General features: G+C 40.6%; 1 protein-coding gene across 1 annotated transcript; it reads right to left on the reverse strand.

The window, feature by feature from the left end:
* Positions 1–1,046: 1,046 nt before the first annotated feature.
* LOC121393217 lies at positions 1,047–8,175 on the reverse strand. The gene is made up of 2 exons (XM_041561122.1): positions 6,645–8,175; positions 1,047–4,072 (listed from the first exon to the last, which is right to left on the reverse strand). The coding sequence occupies exons 1-2, from the start codon at positions 6,765–6,767 to the stop codon at positions 3,398–3,400; spliced, it is 798 nt and encodes a 265-aa protein (XP_041417056.1). The 5' UTR covers positions 6,768–8,175; the 3' UTR covers positions 1,047–3,397.
* Between the last annotated feature and the right edge of the window lie 12,505 nt (positions 8,176–20,680).

Consider the following 20,680-nt stretch of genomic DNA (forward strand, 5'->3'; position numbering starts at 1 on the left):
GAACTGTGATTTAATACAGACTGAAAAAAATTTTGATATTTTTGTTAGCTTGTTGGTTTTTTTTTTAGCAATAACATTGGTCCTAGAAAAGTGAGAAAATAACTGAATGGTGCACCTGTGTTGAAATAATAAGTATCCAATTCCAGAAAAATAAATGCTTAAGCAGGACAATAGCACCAGTCCGCACACTGACCTTACAGTGCTCTGGCATTCAGAGATACAGTATATGTTTTCACAATCTGATAGAACATAATACATACAATGCTTTGCATGCAAGCTTTTACATAGTAGCATAGTAAGTTAGGTTGAAAAAAGACACACGTCCATCAAGTTCAACCTTTTAAGTTTTTTTAACCTGCCTATCTGCCAGTTGATCCAGATGAAGGCAAAAACCCCATCTGAAGCCTCTCCAATTTGCCTCAGAGGGGGAAAATTCCTTCCTGGCTCCAAAATGGCAATTGGAATAGTCCCTGGATCAACTTGTACTATGAGCTATTTTCCGTAACCCTGTATTCCCTCACTTGTTAAAAAGCCATCCAACCCCTTATTAAAGCTATCTAATGTATCAGCCTGTACGACTGATTCAGGGAGAAAATTCCATATCATCACAGCTCTCACTGTAAAAAACTGCTTCTGAATATTTAGGCGGAACATTAGATCGGAAAGACCTACTGGTAAATAAAGCATTTTGAGAGATTATTATATGAATTCCTTATTTATTTATACAAAGTTATCATATAACCCCTTAAGTGCCTGTTCCAGCATGAACAACCCCAACTTGGCCAGTCTTTCCTCATAGCTAAGATTTCCATACCTTTTACCAGCTTAGTTGCCTTTCTCTGTACCCTCTCTAATACAATAATGTCCTGTTTGAGAGATGGAGACCAAAACTGTACAACATATTCTAGATGGGGTCTTACCAGTGTTCTATACAGTGGAAGAATGACCCCCTTCCTGTCGTGAATCAATGCCCCTTTTAATACAGCTCAAGACCTTATATGCCCTTGATGCTGCTGACTGGCATTGCTTGCTACAGTCAAGTTTATCATCTACAAGGACTCCAAGGTCCTTTTTCATAATGGATTTGCCTAGTTCACCCATTAAGGGTATAAGTGTCTTGGATATTTTTGCATCCCAGGTGCATTACTTTACATTTATCAACATAGATCAAATGTTATTTAACTGCCCAGATTGCCAGCTTGTCAAGATCCTGTTGCAAGGATGCCTCATCCTGGATGGAATTAATTGGGCTGGATAGTTTTGTGTCATCTGCAAACACTGATACATTACTTACAATACCCTCCCCTAAGTCATAAATTGGGCTTTTGTTTGGGAATCCCTGTGTCGCTGCCATTGTGCTCGAAGATAACTACATTCATACCTTTACTGAAAGTTACTATTGCTTTTTTCATTTATGCTTTAATTTTAGTGATGGGCATGGATTTGCTGTGAATTACCCACAAATGTTTTCATGAAACTGCGGAGAAAAAATTTATGTCCTATGGAAGTATTTAATCTGTCCCTACTGAACTGCTTCCATTCTAATTTCTGTTGCCACTACAGGCAGAGCAGGGCCGAGGCGTCAACTGGGCAATCGTGAATGCATGATTAGATGCTCGTGCGAATGTTCGAATAGATGCACGTGCGCAAGCGGACATAGAGGGGACTGGAATAGGGGTAGCAGCCAGAGAAGGCATGTGCCTACTCTGCCTATCCCTAGATCCGGCACTGGCGTCAGGTATTTTACTATACTCACACACACACTAAGGTCTGTAGATACTGGAGATACTAGTTTTTAAGAAAGCTGACTGCCACATAAAAATAGTAGCCTAATGCGCCATAGTCTAAGCTTGAAAATGCTAAGTATATTTTCACTGCAGTCAGCTTTTTTAAAACTGCTGCACGGACCACACTGAAAATGAGCCGAAAAACCGCAAATTTCTCACCATTTCACAATATTTTTTTTGCCGTTACAGGAATTTGTTGAAAATGCTTAAAAATGCTAAGTATATTTTCACTGCGGTCAGCTATTTTAAAACCGATGCGCACTGATGCACACTGAAAACGAGCAAATAAACCGCATTTGTGTGTCCGGGACTTTAGTCTTTTGTTTTTTATCATTAAGGAAGAAAATAATCACCACACAGTAAACCAAGGAGCAAAACAAAAATAAAGATTATGGGGGTTTATTTATCAAAATCCGAAAAATTCGCAGAATTTTCTGAAAACAACTCCAACCATATCCGGACTGTTTTTCCCCCCTTATTTATCAGTACATTTTCCCGAAAATTTCATGTTCTGGATAAAACTCATGACTTACGTATGACTTGATGCCGGCCCCAACACATTCCTACTCCCAAGAATACTCAAAACAATAACTTTGGATGAAAAGGCTGCAGCTTGTTTTATTACATAACCTTAATCAAGCTTAGGTAAAATATCCTCCAAAACAAACCATCATTATTATTATCACACAAATGAGTAAGCACTAGGTTTAACGCTTAGCTTCCATCACTTCCTTCCATGCCTGCTATGCCTAAGTCTAGTCCCAGGTCAATCTTACCTTAGCACTACAACGCCCTTTTGGCTACCCAGTAGGGGAGCCCCACTACGCCACTGCGCTGTCAGCGTAATCCCCTTTACGCAGGCTGTGCCACCCCACTCCTCAAATGAAAGGCTCTATCCACCCCAATTACCAGATCAAGGTTAAATATATCCAGGCCGACCTCATATGAACCCCATCCCGCCTGTAATATCCCTGAAAAGGCTTCTCCTGCTCCTTATGCCTGACCACAACCCCATCGGACCTTCTAACGAAGACACTGAGCAATTTGTTAAATTTTATCCTGCTCCTTTCCATTGCATTAGGATCCGGGGCCCACCGCCGTACAAGTCAGGGTACCATTTCTGACCACACTATCACCTCTCTAGAGAAAAATTAACGAATTTTGTCGATATCCAACTTCATTAATCTACCCAGATCATTCTGGCTCATTACTCCCATGTTGTTACCACCTGCACGCAACACCAGAACACGGGGGTGCTCCTGTCTTGCTGCCTCTTCCATCAGTCTGTCAAACAAACCAGGCCACTGTAGACCCGGAAAACCAAACAATTTAACTGTAACCTGACGTTCCGGAAAACCCAGCTGGACACCTCTCCTCCGAACTGCGGCTCTCCTTTCTGCCCAACTCACAAAGGAGTGTCCGACGATCCATATTCGTCACCTCTACCTACCATAAATTATCACAGCCATCTGTGAAATAACACCATTCCCTTTCCATATAACCCAGCCTTTCCTTGTAACCAATTGTCCCTCATTGTAACCGTGCAGGACGTATGTAACTCTGAAATCTCCTTGATTCCCTTCGGCCAATCCTTTTCACCACCACATCGCTCAGGCTGCTTGGAACCTGGTGAACGATGTGCCATCCTCATGTATAAACAAGGGGCCCTCAATGTTAGGCTGAATCATTAAGAATTGTTGTACATTGACGTATGGGCTAATTGCCCCAATTCTTATGGCATATAACACCACTCTGCGACCCTTGTCGGTCTTGGACCTACTCAGCCATTTGTCCACCCTCTCCTCGCTCAGCTCAACATCATTCCTCTGAATTCCCCCGGGGGCCGCTTGAAAAACCAAACCATACAACGTGTCATCCAACAAAAGACTCCTAGAGTCCTGTCGAACGCGACTCCTCTTAAACCCTTTTATCACCTGCCTGACGACAAAACCCTTGTTCAAATCTTCCCAACCACGTAACTTGAACAAAAAAACAAGAGCTCCCATACCCTTCTCGATCTGCACAACCGTCCTTCCCTGCTCTGCCATCCAATATACCCACCAAAACATAGGCTCCTGCCTGTCCTGAGGAGAATGTGTACCCCCCACCCAATTGCCCAGCTGCTCCCACTCTTTCCAGACCTTACCATATGATGCCCATGTGGACTCTGCCACCAACGACCTCACAAACCCTCCAATCCGATCGTCCCCAGCTGCCACAGATGCTCCGGGATTTGGTGGCCTTCCACTTCTGCTGTCGGTGCCAATTGTCGAATTCGGCTCCCACTGGAATCGAGACAAAGAGTCATTACGTACTCCGGGAAGGTGTACTACCCGGAAACCCACATTAATTTGCAAGCATCACAAGACCAGGACTTTCAAAAGTTGCACCACCTCAGCCGAGGAAGCCGACTGCTTGTTTATAGCCTGCACCTACCCCATATTGTCCATTACAAAGATCACTCTCCTGTTGCTCAAAGTGTCACCCGAGATGAACAAAGCAATTATAATGGGAAACATTTCCAAAAAACAGAGGTTCTTAGTCAATCCCAAGTCCGTCAACTCCCCAGGCCATTCCTCTGCACACCACCTTCCTTCCAAATAGGCACCAAAACCATGGCTGCCCGCTGCGTCCGTTAAAAACTGTATTTCAGTGGTGACCTCACTCTCAGGGAACATCAATTTCCCATTAAATGTGTCCAGGAACTGACACCAAATCACTTCTTTTGGCAACGGTACGTGGTGATGGGGTGCCACTGCCCCTATCAGCAATTTTCTCAGACTGCGACAAAATACTCGGCCCTTCACAATCACTCGGCAGGTGAAATTCAGCCTGCTCAACAGTGACTGTACTCCCTCACCGTCGCCTTGCGCCTACTTTCTAACCTATCCACCCAACTTCTTAATTTGCCCAACTTGTCAAGTGGCAGGTGACATTCACCCGCCCGTGTATCAACCTCCAGCACCAGAAAACAAAGGCACGTCACAGGCCCCACGGTCTTTTCTGGTGCTAAAGGAACCCCAAATTACTCTGCCACCTCCTTTAAAGTCTCCAATACATGTTGGCACTCGTCTGAAATCGTGGATCCCACACATAGAAAATCATCAAGGTAGTGCACCAGACCTTTGGAGTTAGACCTATTTTATACCACCCACTCTAGAAAAGAGCTAAACTTCTCAAAGTAAGAGCAAGAGATAGAACTTCTCATCGGCAGACGTAAGTCCACGTAAAACAAACCATCCAAAGCACATCCCAATAGATAATGACAGTCCGGATGAACTGCTTTGGCTAACCAAGCACCCACTCCTGCCTTCTAGACTAACGCCAATGCCTGGTCAAAAGACAAAGTTCCGGGTCAGTATCATCATTCACTGATGAGCCTTTTGGGTAGGATAAATGATGAATGAGGCAGAACTTCCTGGGCTTTTTTCTTTGGAACCACCCCCCAAAGGAGACACTCTCAAGTCCTCCAATGGAGGGGCTGCAAATGGGCCCGCCATATGTCCCAATTCCACTGACTTGTGGATCTTCTGGTGTACTTCCTCAGGATTTCTGGCTGCCGATCTAAGGTTCCCATGGGGCCTAGGGCGGCTGGATTTTAGGGGGGCGGCATGCTGCCCAACCACACCCACATTGGTTCAAAAACACTGGGTATGTGCTGGAGATAAAATAAGTTTTTTACATTTCCCATGCGCCAATCCCCATTGCTCCAGTCCAGATGATGAAAATTTGCATGAATAAAGGGGAGGGGACAGGGGCAATGAACGGCAGTGGGCCTAGGGGTGCCCACTATGTAAATCCGGCCCTGGAGCTCTAGGTTGGAACGGTATCCTGAATCCCCACTGAAACCCCTCCTTCAACAGGACTGCATCCCCCCACCTAACGTACCGGTCTAGCCATGGCCACATCGCGTCGAGGTTCACCGGAGTCTTCCTCTTTGTGAGCCTCGGCCGACTTTGCCACCCCTTTATGTCTCTTGAAACATCTAGCATGAGGGTGTTCTCTGCAGGAGGCTCCCCACTTGCACTGCCCTTCATTGAATTGCCAGTAATACCCAGGCTTGTTGACCGCCGGGGAGGTCCCCTGTTGTGCCCCTCTCTGAAAGGGCGGTCATCGACCGCAACCACAATGGCATGTCTAACTGGTCCCATCACATAACGGGGTTGGCCGCCAGCCTCTGACGAAACTGCTCGTCATAACACCACCATGCCAAGCCACCGTACACCCTATAAACCTCCCAAATCGCATCTACATAACAAAAGAGGGGGGGGAACTGTGCTCGGGGTGTTTTTCACTGATTATAATGGCTAAGGTGCAGAATGCCCGAAGTCAGTTCCCAAAAGTTTTGGGAATCTTCCTATATTGCTTACTCCGCTCTTCCCCTTCATTCTTCCAATCTTTCTTATCCTTTCTTATCCTCATCCTTCAGCTCTACAAACTCCTCTAGTGGGAGGAGGTAAAAGATCTCAATAAACTCCCCTTTTCATATCTTCTCTTTTACTTCCTTTTTAATGTGAGTGCCTAGGGGGCCTGCAAATGATGCGTAAACTCCCCTCTGCGCTGCTTCGGGAATAACTCCTGGCATGGGCTGCTCGACACTCCCCTTCTCTGTTGTTTCCCCTTGACTGTCCTGTTCTGTCCCTCCCACTGCCGTCCCTCCACCACCGTGGCAGGTGGTCTGCTTCCCATTTGGCCAGTCCTCCCTTCCTGTAAGGACACCCCTTTCCCCTTCCTGCACCCAGGCCCTGGCCAATCCCACCTGGGGTTTCCAAGTTTTCCACCTCCCCAGTAATTCCTTTAACCCAGACAGCAATCTCTGTGTGTCATAAGTCCCCACGGCGATCCTGGAGCACTCACCGTCTGACCCGCGTAAGGCAACCTTCTGCTGTGCCTTCGCCCTTCTGCTGGCTGTAGCCCCGTTTCCTCCTGGTCCCTAGACCGATTGTGTTGTTGACTTCTCAACCATGAGTCCCTTGTCATTGTTCTGTCACCATTGCCGTCTCTCAATCCCAGTTTCCTAGGGGGAGATAAGCAACCAGAAGAAAAGGCACGGACAGGGGAACATTCCACCCTCCCCCGTCTGTGCCCCCTCTGATGCCTGCTGTCACCCCTGCTAAATCTGCTCCCTGACCGGCTCCTAGACCTGGTGCGATCCCTAGGTCTGCTCCTCCCCCTCCTAACCGGTCCACCCCCTGTGTCTGCCGCCACCCTTAAAGCACTGCGACCTGCTCCCTGCGGAATCACTTGCCTGCGAGTTCCTGTACCGGTGTCCCTGCCTGGGCCACTCCTCCACCCGCTCCGTTCCTGGACGGTCCTGGCTCAGCAGAAGGGCTTCTCCTCCGCCACATCTGGCTTCCGGTCGCTGGTCTGGGGGCCTCAGTCCGCCCCTTCTCACCGCTGCCACGATGTCTCCCGTGTTCTGAACCGATCCCAGCAGTGCTCCTGGATCCGCTCTCTGTCATGGCCAGTCATCGCCATCCTGAGGCCCTGGAGCATGTCTCCTGCCTGTGTCATCCTGGGTAGAAACACTATTACCCATGTAGTCCCCGATGTAAGACTGTATTCCCTCCTCTCTCACCTCTATTTATAGCCTAAGCCCAACCCTTTCATCCATGCATGCCATTTCCTACAATCCCCATAATGCAAAGCATTCAACCTCAATTACGATCCTACTCGTCCCTCAGTCATGCCCCTTTCCGATTCACTTGTTCCAGGGTTGGTCTATGGGTTTATTTTCCCCTTTAAAAGGCCAATGAAAAAAAATTGTACTTTACTAAATAACCCCCTGTATGTTAAATTCATTTTTATTTTATTTTTTTCCGAGCTACAAAAGTGACATGCAAATAAGCCCCATGAGAAAAAAAGCAAATGTAAGTGATCTTATCCAGTTATCTTAATTCTTAATAAATACTAATACCTACATGTTTAGCTCTTTCAAAGTGTGAAAACTTTGCTTATATACATACCTGTTGTTATCTGTCTTGGTTATTCATGCTAAAGCTAAATCAATTATAAAAGAAATATGCTAAGGAATTTTGTTTTAGGGCATAAACATAAATCCATGATGAATATAACAATATTATCTCTAAGTAGCGTATTTTGGCAGAACACGTGATTTAAAGCTGTTTCATCTGTTGAATATCAGAAATATTTATTCATGTACACACACTGCTCCCTGTTCTATAGTAATTGTGAGAGATATATTGCTGAATGATTCCTGATGTGGCACACTGGTTCCATCCATTTTATCCATCCTCTCTCTAGCTCCAGGGAGAATGAAATATGCATTAGATCAATACAATGTCGCCCACAGCAGAATAATTTCTCAAGGTGGACATTGATGCTAAAGAGCCAAATTGACCCTTTCTCTGCCATTAACAGAGTAGCAGCTTCATGATCTTTTATAATAACATTATATATTTGTTTTTTGTTTATATCTTTGTGTTAAAAAAACCCTCAGACTTTCCCTTTTAAAATGATTGTTCTTTAACATGAGGAAGGGTTATCAGTATGGGATGCTCCAAAGAACAGTGGCCCTGGATTCCAATATTACATTGTTTATTGCATTGCTTGGTCATGGGGAAATGACCCAATACTTGTTCCTCCCTATTTTCTGTTTTCACAGTAGTCTCAGAATTATTTGTTTTTAACTATAAAGGTGTCCAAAATACCGTATATACTCGTGTATAAGCTGACCCGCGTATAAGCCGAGGTACCTAATTTACCTAAGAAAACTGGAAAAATGTATTGACTCGTGTATAAGCCTAGGGGTGAGAAATTATTTTAGGACATGGCCAATTTAAAGCTTTAACGTTGCTGCTTACTCACTGATCTGAATCATGCACTGACTCCTCCATGCTTCTGCACATACTTCTCCCCCCTCCTCGCTTAATTCTGCTCCAGCCCCTCCCCTCTCAGCTCTTGTCAATCAGTCCTCCCTCTCAAATGACAATGGTAGCTCACAAACTTACACGGAGGGTTAAAGGAGAAGTAAACTGCCGCCTCCTTTCCCCCTATTACGAGGCTGCAGCGTCCCAGGGCACGTCAGGGAGAAGACGCGCGCCTCCGCTCCCTGTACAGGTGCGTGCTCGTATCACAGAGTGAGCGCGCACCTCATCCACGTCTCAAACGCTCCTCTTCTAAACTCTTGTGCGCTCCTACGCGCAATACGGTAATGCGCACACAGTACTGAGTGACGAGAGCTGAGAGGGGAGGGGCTGAGGGCTAAGGAAGCCACGAGCGGGGAGAAGTATGGGCAGCACGGAGGAGTCACTGCACACTTCAATCAGTGAGTAAGCGGCAACCCTTTTTAGCTGACCCCCGTATAAGCCGAGGTAGAGTTTTTCAGCACATTTTGGGTGCTGAAAAACTCGGCTTATACGCGAGTATATACGGTACTCACCCCTACAATGATTGAATAATTTTTTTCATTGGAAGATTTAGGTGGTTTCCTTCTCATGCTCTGATATGGGCCCACTCCATTGTGTTTAGAGTACACAATTTTAATGCCTCGCTGTTTACACATTCTTCAGTGGCAGAAGCACAATTAAAAGTTCCTGTAATGTAAAGTGAATAAGTTTAGTTCACTTGGACATTCTCAATAGGCTCTAACAGCAGGCACAGCATTACCTGTGTGCTTGGAGGCAGCCACTCTGTAATGAAAAGCCTGGTCGCACTACGACATGAGAATCTAGCTGTACACTCCCCCTCCCCTCTCTGCCCATGCGTGTGATGTTTGGAGGAGAGAGGTCACATGGTTTGCAGGGAAGCAATTACTTTCACTTTCCTACGTCCTGCTCTACAGCTGCACTAGCAGCCCCTCCTCCCACAGACACTATCAAAGCTCCTGCCATTCTGGAAGTTTGTTCTCTGCTTTCCTTTCTCTCCTTGCTGCCTTCCTAGTTTGTTTTACTGGTTACTAGATGAGGTAAATGAGCTGTGAGTTCTCTCTGCTATCCACCTCACACACACCTTGCTCCTTTCCTGCCTGCAATACTTCTTTTTACATTAACTACTTACTGCCTCCTTTTAATGAGCTATTTTAACCCTTCCTAGACTTCCTCTTAAATTTTCCTGGTTTTCAAGTATGTCCTCCTTATTTTATCCTTTTTTTCTATTCCCTGTCATCAGTCCTGGGAGTGTACTTCTGTGTTTCTGCCATTCATTTTTGTGTAAACAAATATAATAAACTATCTATATAAAATATTTTTCCCAGTGCCCAAAATGAATTGTGTGTGTGTATATATATATATATATATATATATATATATATATATATATATATATATATATATATATATATAGATTTATTTTTTAAACGTAAGTGGGGGCAGTGATCACAGGACTATCTTATTTCAGTCCTTCTGAAGTGGTGTCAGTGGGAGTTTATCTTGATTCCTGCCTATTGTTCAATTGACAGGCTCAGCAGACAAGGCTCTATTTACATTACAGCAGCTTGTAGGAGGGAGGGGTAATGACATCACTCCAACTTGCAGTGCAGCAGTAAAGTGTAACTGAAGTTTATCAGAGCACAAGTCACATGACCTGAGGGCAGCTGGGAAATGTCAAAATGTCTAGCCCCATAGCAAATTTTAAAATTAGATATAAAAAAATCAATTTCTTGTTTTGAAAAACGGATTTCAATGCAGGATTCTGTTGTAGTAGCACTATTAACTGATACATTTTGTAAAAAACATGTTTTTCCACGACAGTATCCCTTTAAGTGAAGAAAGCACCGAATTTTTATTGGCCATATTGTGCCATTGCCTTTCGCATGTCATGTTCTTTGTACATTCTGGATTAAGACAGTTAGAACATGCCTGCTGTTCATTTTTGTAACCTAGACTAGAGAAGATTTATAAGGACCTCAAATAAAGTTGCCATTTTCTAAGGTAATGATAATTTATAGCCCTAATGAATAATTTTAATCTATTATGCTGGGGTCGAACAACCTGCAGAACCTTTGATCCGGGAAAATTAGAGTACGGTACAGGTATTTGAAATGATATCCGGAAACCTATTATCCAGAAAGCTCTGAATTATGGAGTGGCTGTCCCATAGACTCCATTATAATTAAATAATCCAAATGTTTAAAATGTATTTCCTTTTTTTGTAATAATAAAACAGTACCTTGGTCTTGATCCAAACTAAGCTATAATTAATCCTTACGTTTACATAATTTTCTAGTATACTTTGAAGATCCAAATTACGGAAAGATACATTATCTGAAAAAAACCCAGGTCCTGAGCATTCTGGATAATAAGTTCCATACCTGTGTAGGGATGTGAAAATCTTAGACACCCTTAAGGTGGCCATAGACGCACAGATAATATCGTACTAAACGAATTTTCGTCCGATATTCGTTGCGTGTATGGTGGAAAAAGAGCCGACTGATATCGGCAGAAGACTTGGATATCGGTCGGCTCGTCGATCGGGCTGGATGGAAAATTTTGATCGGGTGCCTTTGAAGGGACCCAAACATCGTCCATTGTTAGTGCTAAATCGTCAGATACAGGTAGAATTCTATTGTTTCATCCCGTATATCTACCTGTATATCTGACGATTCAGCTCTACATGTGTGTATTGAAAGATCTTTTCCAAGAAAGATCGTAATAGTTACGTCTATGGCCACCTTTACACATTACAGACAGGCACATCCCTAGTTAAATGGACAGCTCAGTGGGTCCTTATGGGGACCTTGTGCTTATGTAACCCCTGTAGTTCACAAAGTGTACACCAGATGGCACTGTGCCAGAGTATAAAGGGTTTAGGTACCATGAGGTCTGGGTCCATTGCTTTAGCCCAGTGATCCCCAACCAGTAGCTCGTGAGCAACATGTTGCTCTCCAACCCCTTGAATGTTGCTCCCAGTGGCCTCAAAGCAGGTGGTTATTTTTGAATTCCAGACTTGGAGGCAAGTTTTGGTTGTATAAAAACCAGGTGTACTGCCAAACAGAGCCTCAGTGTAGGTTGACAATCCACATAGGGGCCACCAAATGGCAAATCCCAGCACTTATTTGGCACCCCAAGAACATTTTTCATGCTTGTGTTGCTCTCCAACTCCTTTTACTTCTGAATTTTGCTCACGTGTTCAAAAGGTTGGGGATCCCTGCTTTAGCCCAACCAAGCAGGCTGGAAGGGAATGGGTAGTGTCGACCCTAGGCGCCTTGGCCCTAGTAATTAGACAGTTCTACTCAATTATAGATCACTCTAGGAATGATAGAGAGGTTATTTAGTTGAGCAGCTCAAGGCTCCGCCGAGGAGATTAGAGGGATTAAGATCCCAGGGTATTACTGACCCGAAGTAAGGACTAAAGTGTTGAGATAGGGATGATAGGAATTCCCCTAGTCTGCCACTGGAAGATATCCTGAAAACTGGGCAATACCCATCTCATGCTGTCAATTTACTCTCTGCTGTTTATTCCCTAGCCTGTGGGGATTCAGCCTATACTTGCTGTGAGTATATGCTTCCTTTATGCTGCTGTGTATGTTCTATGCTCCATTGTGGATCAATGTGCTGAATGATCTATGTGCTATTGTTCAATAAATACAGTTCTATGTTCAACCGTTAAAGAATACTGGCACCCATCATTGTGCTATCGCACCCAGTTACAGTTACACTACACCCTGCCTCCACCGCGTTGCGAGGGCTTGCCCCTGAAAAAGAGAGCTCATCTGTGGTATCAGCCCACAAAGGAAAGTAGCTAAAACTGCCCTCACGTAAAGCAGTTTACTATTTTTTTTACCAAGGGGTAGTCATTATCATCTCATGGTAAAAATGTCCAATGATTTGTAAAACTGACCCTACATGTCTCCTTCAAAGGCAAAAATGTAATCACTGAAGATCCTCTTTGAAATCTCTAAATACCTGCCCCTTTGGTTGTTCAAAGGTTAATAGTAAGGTTGCAGCATCTTCTTAATCACTTAAGATTCCTTCTGCTCCTCTAACACACTCAGTCCCATCCCTCAGGAATTTCCTTTGCCTGTTGGCTGCTGAGCATGCTCAGTTCTTCTCTATTAACACACCCTCCAGTCTAGCAGCCAATTTAGAGATGGCATTGCTGGTTCCCATAGAAACTTTGCTCTAGCTGTCTGCTCTTATTTTTAAATTATAACTCCTCTCCTGAGCTCAGAGTAACCATTACAGTGCTCAATACAAGCAGGGCTTGTCATCATAGTAAATTATGCCTGTGTTAGCCTGCATTCTTTAACTGAACGAACTTTACATTGCATATGTGCTGTTTGCACTGATGAGGAAAATGGAAAATGGCCCTTGGGTGAAAGCTGCTATTTGTTTTAGGGAAATGTAAAGAAGCTGGCAAGCGGAGGGGATGTGTGCAGTACAAATAATGCCATTTGGGTGGGGGAGATGTTCCCACCTTACAGTCATATGAAAAAGTTTGAGAACCCCTCTCAGCCTGCATATTAATTTACTCCACTTTCATCAAAAAAGATAACATTGGTATGTCTTTTATTCCCCAGGAACATCTGAGTACTGGGGTGTTTTCTGAACAAAGATTTTTAGTGAAGCGGTATTCAGTTGTATGAAATTAAATCAAATGTGAAAAACTAGCTGTGCAAAAATTTGGGTACCCTTGTAATTTTGCTAATTCAAATGCATGTAACTGCTCAAAACTGATTACTGGCAACAACACGTTTGTCCATGCTCGGCAGCCATCAAACTTAACTGAACTGGAGAGATTTTGTATGGACGAATCATCAAAAATACTGCTATCCAGAATCCAGACACTTATCAAAGGCTATAGGAGGTGTCTAGAGGCTGTTACATTTGCAAAAGGAGACTCAACTAAGTATTGATGTAATATCTCTGTTGGGGTGCCCAAATTTATGCACTTGTCTAATTTTGTTATGATGCATATTGCATATTTTCTGTTAATCCTGTAAATTTTATGTCACTGCTGAAATACTACTGTTTTCATAAGGCATGTTATAATGTATATTAAAAGGAAGTTGATACTATGAAAGCTAAGCCAGTGATAAACAAAACTACAAGGAATTGGAGTTCCCAAACTTTTTCATTTAACTGTATATACTTGGTAGGAAAATGTAGGTTTTACATGTCCTTTAAGGGAGTAGAATACCACCACATTGAAAACAATTGCAATGCATAGGGCTTGTTCCGAAAATACATTTGCCTATTGTTTTAATCAAGTGAATGTATGGTTTTTGTTATTTCTTGAGCTAAGCAGAGTAAATACAGAAAATGAAGCTATTCCAAGCATAGCTTTACAAGGCATCGTGGTGGCTTAGGTTTCTCTTTGGCTTGCAGTGCTAGGGTTCAATTATGAACAAGGAGTTTGTATATTCTTCCTGTATTTGCACAAGATTCCTCCAGGTAACAAGCTAAAACAGAAAGGCTGTTTAAATGGCTCTTGATTAAACTGACCTTAGTGTGTATGTTGTATGAAAGCGACAAGTAAATTACATTGTAAGCTTTGTTATGGACTGATGTGATATTTGAACACTTGAATATAAAACATCATGTTAAAAAAATAAATGATTTAACATGGAATTCATGCAGGCTTTCTCAAAATTTTCAAAAAAAAAATATGTGACCACCACAGTAAACTAGAAATATTAGATAAGCAAGAAAGCTGTCTTTCTTGGACCCCAGCAGTGATATCCTGGAGCTTGGCAGCAGTGAAACCTATTACCATCCACAGTGGTTAAACTCATGTTCTCATCACTAGAGCAACAGTAGTACTATCTAACTGCAATTGTACTTGCCTAAAAGTTTCTAAACAAGCATTTGAAAGCTGGAAAGAGTCAGAAAAAAAGGCAAATAATTAAAAAAAACTATGAAGAAATAAGTAACGCTAACTAATTGAAACATTGCTTAGAATTGGCTATTCTATAACATACTTAGGGTTTTTTTTTTATCAAAGTCTAAATTTATCTCAATATTTTCTGCTACAAACTCTGATAAAATCCGCCCGTGTTTTTACACTTATTTATTATTACATTTTCCTAAAAATTTGATTTTTTTCTGGATTTTCATGACTTTTTCTGAATTTTCCCCGAAAACTTCGGGGTATTGCACTAAACCCAGCGCACATGAAAAAATCATTGGGACTTCTCCCATTGACTTACATGCAACCTCGACAAGTCTGAGATGCAGGATTTTCAGATTTGGACTTTTCCATCCTCTGGGTTTAATAAATTCCGAAAAAATTCTTGATTTTTTAAAAGTCCAATTTTATACATATAAAAAAAAAATCACGAATAATGATTTTTGCATTTGGAGATTAGTGAATAACCCCCTAAAAGTTGACTTAAGGTGAACCACCCCTTTCATCACAGTGGTCAATAATAATGCTGACATCTTATGGGTAGATTATTACAAGAAATGCAAGAAAAAAAATAAGTCTACCCATGGTTAACTTGCAAACTGACTAGCTTTATAGGAAGATTATTCCTATTGTAGTATACTGTAATATATCAGTCACTATAATAACAGTTTTCACAAACAAAATTTTTTAACCAACATGTCTAAGAGAAACTTTATAAACTTCTAACTTTATTAGAAGCTTTAACCAAAAATAGGGATCTTCTGGGTTTCTGATCTCAAACAGAGAGCCTATTACATGTTCAAGTAAATGGAAACCTTAAGAACAGTGGCCATAATACAGTCTCTTTTGATATATATCAACATAGACACTACATTTGAGGAAAGCTGATTTAACCATTGCCCAGGATGAGGTGTTCTAAGATAAAAACGCCTGACATACAGTAACTAGGTCCTTTGATACAGTCCTTTGCCACTGAATTAGATAAACATCATTCTGTGTTGGGGCCTCAGTGAGAAAGATCACATTCTGTTGCTGACTTACCAAAATAGAAAATCTCGAAGACTGTCAGTACATCTGCCAATACAGAGCAGGATAAGGCCACAATGTTATAATTTTATACAGTATTTTATGAATTTGGCAACACTGTAAAAATTTTACCTTCCTGCCTGAGAGAAAAAAACAATGAAGATAAATACAATTGTTGTAACATAGATAAGTTAAAAAAAATAAACGTTTTGCAAGTGTGATCAATCCACAATAAAATATGGAAAAAAAAAATATGTAACCCCATTACTAAAAAAAATTAACCTTTGCTCTTTGCAAATGTTTTAGTTCTACACAAAGTGTTTCTGTTTTCTGAGGCTTGGATTACTACTACTACAGTTATGGGACTCTTTATCCAGAAACCCATTATCCCAAAAACTCAGATTTATGCGAAAGCCATGTCTCATAGAGATGGCCTTCCATATTTCCTTTTTGTCTGTAATGATAAAATAGAACCTCTTACATAATACCAACTGAGATATAATTAGTTCATATTGGTGTCAAAGCAATACTATTGGGTTTATTGAATATTTATTTATTAGCATTATTAAGGTATCCAAATTAAAGAAAGATCCCTTATCGAGAAAACCCTGGATAATAGATTTTATACCTGTAGTATATTTTTCTCTAGGAATGGATCAGTCAGCATAGTATACTTATGGTTCATTAGAATACTAAGTTTGGCACTCAAGAAGCCATTACTCAAATAAATGTTCACCTTGAGCATGCTTAAGGAAGGAAAATACAGAACTGCTAAAAAAAAAAAAACAGAATCGTTGGCAAAATGTATGTTTCAGCAGGACAATGATTCCAAACATGAGGCCAAAGTAACAGTAAAATGGCTGAAGAACAGAACAGATCTCTGTATAGTAGAGAATCTGTGGCACTGTTTTGAATCTAGATTTTCATACCTTGGGGTATATTTATCAAAAACTGAAGTATATTCTGGATATTCTGCACCAGGAGTTTTCTTGTTTGCGATTCCCCACAGAATAAATTTTCAAGTCTATGGGGTATATTTATCAAAGAGTGAAGTTAGAGATCACCACAGTCCTCTAGAGTGAATTACCGCCTCTCTTCTTTCATTTCTATGGGATTTTTAAAGCCGTATTTATCAAAGGGTCAACTTTCACCCTTTGACAAAATACACCTTTAAAAATCCCATAGAAATTAATGGAAAGAGGCAGTATTTCACTCTAGTGGACTGTGGTGATCTCTAACTTCACTCTTTGATACAGTCTACGAGGAAATCATGTAAACATTAAGGGGGTTATTTATCAAAATCCAAAAAGTTCAAAGTTCAAAAAAGACAAAATCTTCTAAAAGTTACTCCGACCAAATTTGCAAAGTCTTCCCCCTATTTATAAAGACATTTTCACAAATTTTTATTACGCAGAAAAAGTCACGATAAAATTGCTAAGAAAAATCTGAATCCTATGATTTTTCGGATTTTGCCATTGAAACTTACATTTTTTTTTGTAATATTATCCGGAAGCTATAATTTTTTTGGAAACCCAGCGCAACTCGGAAAATCCTCCAATTGTTAATGGCACATCTGCCATTGACTTTAACATGTTCTTGGAAGGTCTGAGTTCGAGTACTTTTTTCATCTGGAAGGTCTGAGTTCGAGTACTTTTTTCATCTGACTTTTTACACCATTGGACTCGAAAAAATCACATTTTTTTTCTAAAAAAAAAATGGTATTTTCCCCTTTGGAAGGTCTGAGTTGGAGTACTTTTTTCATCTGACGTTTTACACCATTGGACTCGAAAAAATCACGTTTTCTTTTTCTCAAAAGAAAATATGGAGGTTTCCGGATAATGGGTTTCCAGATAATGGGTCCCATACCTGTATTTTCATTTATTTTATAGATAGATGTTATCTACATGCGTCAGGATTAAGTACATATGACATAAGAGGTGACATCTTTTCTAGATACAGAGTTATTTCTTTGACATCAAACGTGGTATTATAGGGCATCCTTATAGCATACAAAGTGGTGTACAGTCAACAGCCACAGTGGGATTTAAGCATTTGGTCACTTAATTTCATATATAATTTAGATAAAAATTTTCAGAAATGATTATAGTGCTAGCAACATGGACATGGATATGGACTTGTTTTATGGCTCTTTAACTTTACATTCATGCAAAAGATGTGCTAATGTTCAAATGACTGCCATATAAAGAAATAAGACTACCTTGTTAAAGGCATGCATTTAAACAGGCCTTGGGAAGTGTAGTAGAAAGTTTCTGTAATGCAAACAATAGAGAGATGTTCAGTTACAATTTATTTCGGTGATCATTACTGCACAATGCCTCTGGTTAAAGGAGGCCCATATGAGGATGCTGCAAGAATAAGGTTATGGAGGACAACCTGAAGTAGCACATAGAACACTGCACTTTAGATCCAAACTTTCCCAAATGGAATCCAATACTGAGGATAAAAAGGAGTTCCTTGACTTTGAAGACCTTGAGCAATGTTGTATAAAAGATAGTTGTCCCAGGAACAAGTGATTAACTATGAAAAGTTGGTACTTTTTGTACTTGCATAGAAAGTGCCTTTCCAAAAATAAGCATGAATCCTATAGAAAAATCCAATAATTGTACATTTTAGATACAGACTAAATCTGAGCACAACTCATGGCAAGAACAGTATGATGCAAATTTAGAGCACTGTTGCAATAATATTTCAACTAGAGGAATGGGATTGATAAAAATGTCTTCTAAAGCAAAGAAAACAGACCTGCATTTTAGCTGATGTGTGAAACCGTGCCTCTTATTATAGAGAATGATTCCACACTACTTTGAGCTTGTGCAATATAATTGAATAGGACTATTAAACAGAAAGTAGGAAGCAATTTAAATTTTAGTGATTGAAATCAACTTCAATCTACTTACACACTTTTGACTTTCTCTTCTTGCTCACCATTATCTACTGTATAACCTACAGGGTCCTTCTTCTTACTTCTGAATTGCTCTACATTATAAAAACTGCTTTTATTCACTCAAAATTGTTCCTTTGCAGAGCCACACTCTCCACTATTCTCTTACACTATAGACCTCCCTCATCTTTTATGCCATTGTACAACAACCTACATCTTGGTAAGAGCACAGCACTTAGCCAACTTGTGCAAGTCCACTTTATTGTTATATATCTATGTATCCCCCTTCTTTTTCTCTATGTTTGTAGTTAATTTGGCCAGATCAGTAGCACTTCCATTGTATTTAAATACATTTTTACTTAGCCGTGGAGTGCTCCCACAACCCCCCCTACCATCCATTTTTTTCATATATCTATGTACACCTATCTCAAACTGTAAGCCCTTAGGGACTAATCTTATTCCTTTCATGCTCCTGTTGTGGGGTTTTTTTTTTTATTGGTGTAGACAGCATAGACTGTGTACAAAAATGTACAATACTACCATAGCATTAACCTACTATAGTATATCCTAGTCACTAAATGCAGTAATTCAGAAAATGCTAACAAATGCAGACAATGTTGTATTCATGGGGGGTTGGCCACAGGTCTCTGTGCTCCATAACAGCAATTCATCTAGCATAGAAGGCAGGATGCAAAGTGGAAAAACATGGCAGATTGTCCACATCGTAAATAATCCCATTTGTTTTCTACAGTATCCCTTTAATAGAAGCTGCAGACATTATTTACATACTTTGAACCTTAAGAACATGATGCCATTAACTGCATTGGGAATAATTATGTGCCTTACTATGTCAGATACTGACAAATACAGTTATGTTCTAACAGTAAGTAAGGAGTAGGATGGGTGATATTTCCAAAGTAGCATTTATATGTTAATATATTCATATTCATTAATATATTCATCTAGAGACATTTCTCTAAATATATTTTTTACACATAACCCTGTATGTGTCTCATGTTTTACAAATCCCTCTCTTTATTCCAAGTTAGAGTGGCCTGTTTTGCTCTTCTGAATGTGTAGATCAATTAGAGAATCAAAAATCAACCTATTTAATAACCCAGCACTAACCCTTTTTGATATATCACACATTTATGGAGAAGGTTAATGTAATATTATAACAGGTTATACAGGTATGGGTTTCCTTATCCGGAAACCTGTTATCCAGAAAGCTCCAAATTATGGAAAGTCCATCTCCCATAATAAAATGGACACAGTATCTGTGCAATCTGTTATCTCTTCCATCTTTAAAAATATAATTTAAAAAACTGATGTTTCACTAATTTCCTGGAAGGGTAAAATATTGTGACTGTATAGATCTAGCGAAGTCTGTACTATGGTAAGGAAAAAATTGAAAAAGTTGATTGTGTGCAAAAAGGGATAACTATCTGTTTGTAAACCATATGCAGGCACCAAACTTAATGGTTATTTGTGTGTGTTTTTTCTGGTGGGGAGTGTGCTCGTTCCCCTATATCCTGCTAACAAAAGCATTCCCTGCTGAATATCCTTTAAAGTTTTCCCCCATCCAGTCTGATTTACATCTACTGTATTACACCGCCGTTTAACTTTTATATGCCATTAATTTGCAAAGGCAAAAAAAGACTCAGAACTTGCATTTGTAGCACAGTAGTGATAATTATAACTTGTTAAAGTCTGAGATGTTTCCTGCTAAATAAAGTTAACCAAGCAAGGCTGGATGGTGTGTCTGCACTAACCCTAAAAGCAAACCGAGCTTCTGTGTAAAAACTACCATGCAGCTGTGATATATTTAATCTTAGTCAAAGGTATTTATGTCTGCAGAACTAAAAGAGGAAATTTATTACAAAAGAAATAAAATAATAGTTCATTTGTTTTCTTGATTCATTTAAGGGGATTTTTTTTCTAAACAATTTGAATTATGAGAATTATTGTCTTGATTTTATTGAAACCAAACTTACAAAAATGTGTATGTTATGATTTAAGTGGTTCCCCATAGGGAATAAAAAGTTAAGAAGCAGGGCAAACCTTATTAAATCAGGTCCAAGTGCTAGATGGATTAATGTGTTAAAAAATACCACCATTCAAAAGCTATTAACTTGGTAACCGTGCCTACCATTGAGCC

Source organism: Xenopus laevis, chromosome 4S, assembly GCF_017654675.1.
Source record: "Xenopus laevis strain J_2021 chromosome 4S, Xenopus_laevis_v10.1, whole genome shotgun sequence".
NCBI classification, from domain to species: Eukaryota; Metazoa; Chordata; class Amphibia; order Anura; family Pipidae; genus Xenopus; species Xenopus laevis.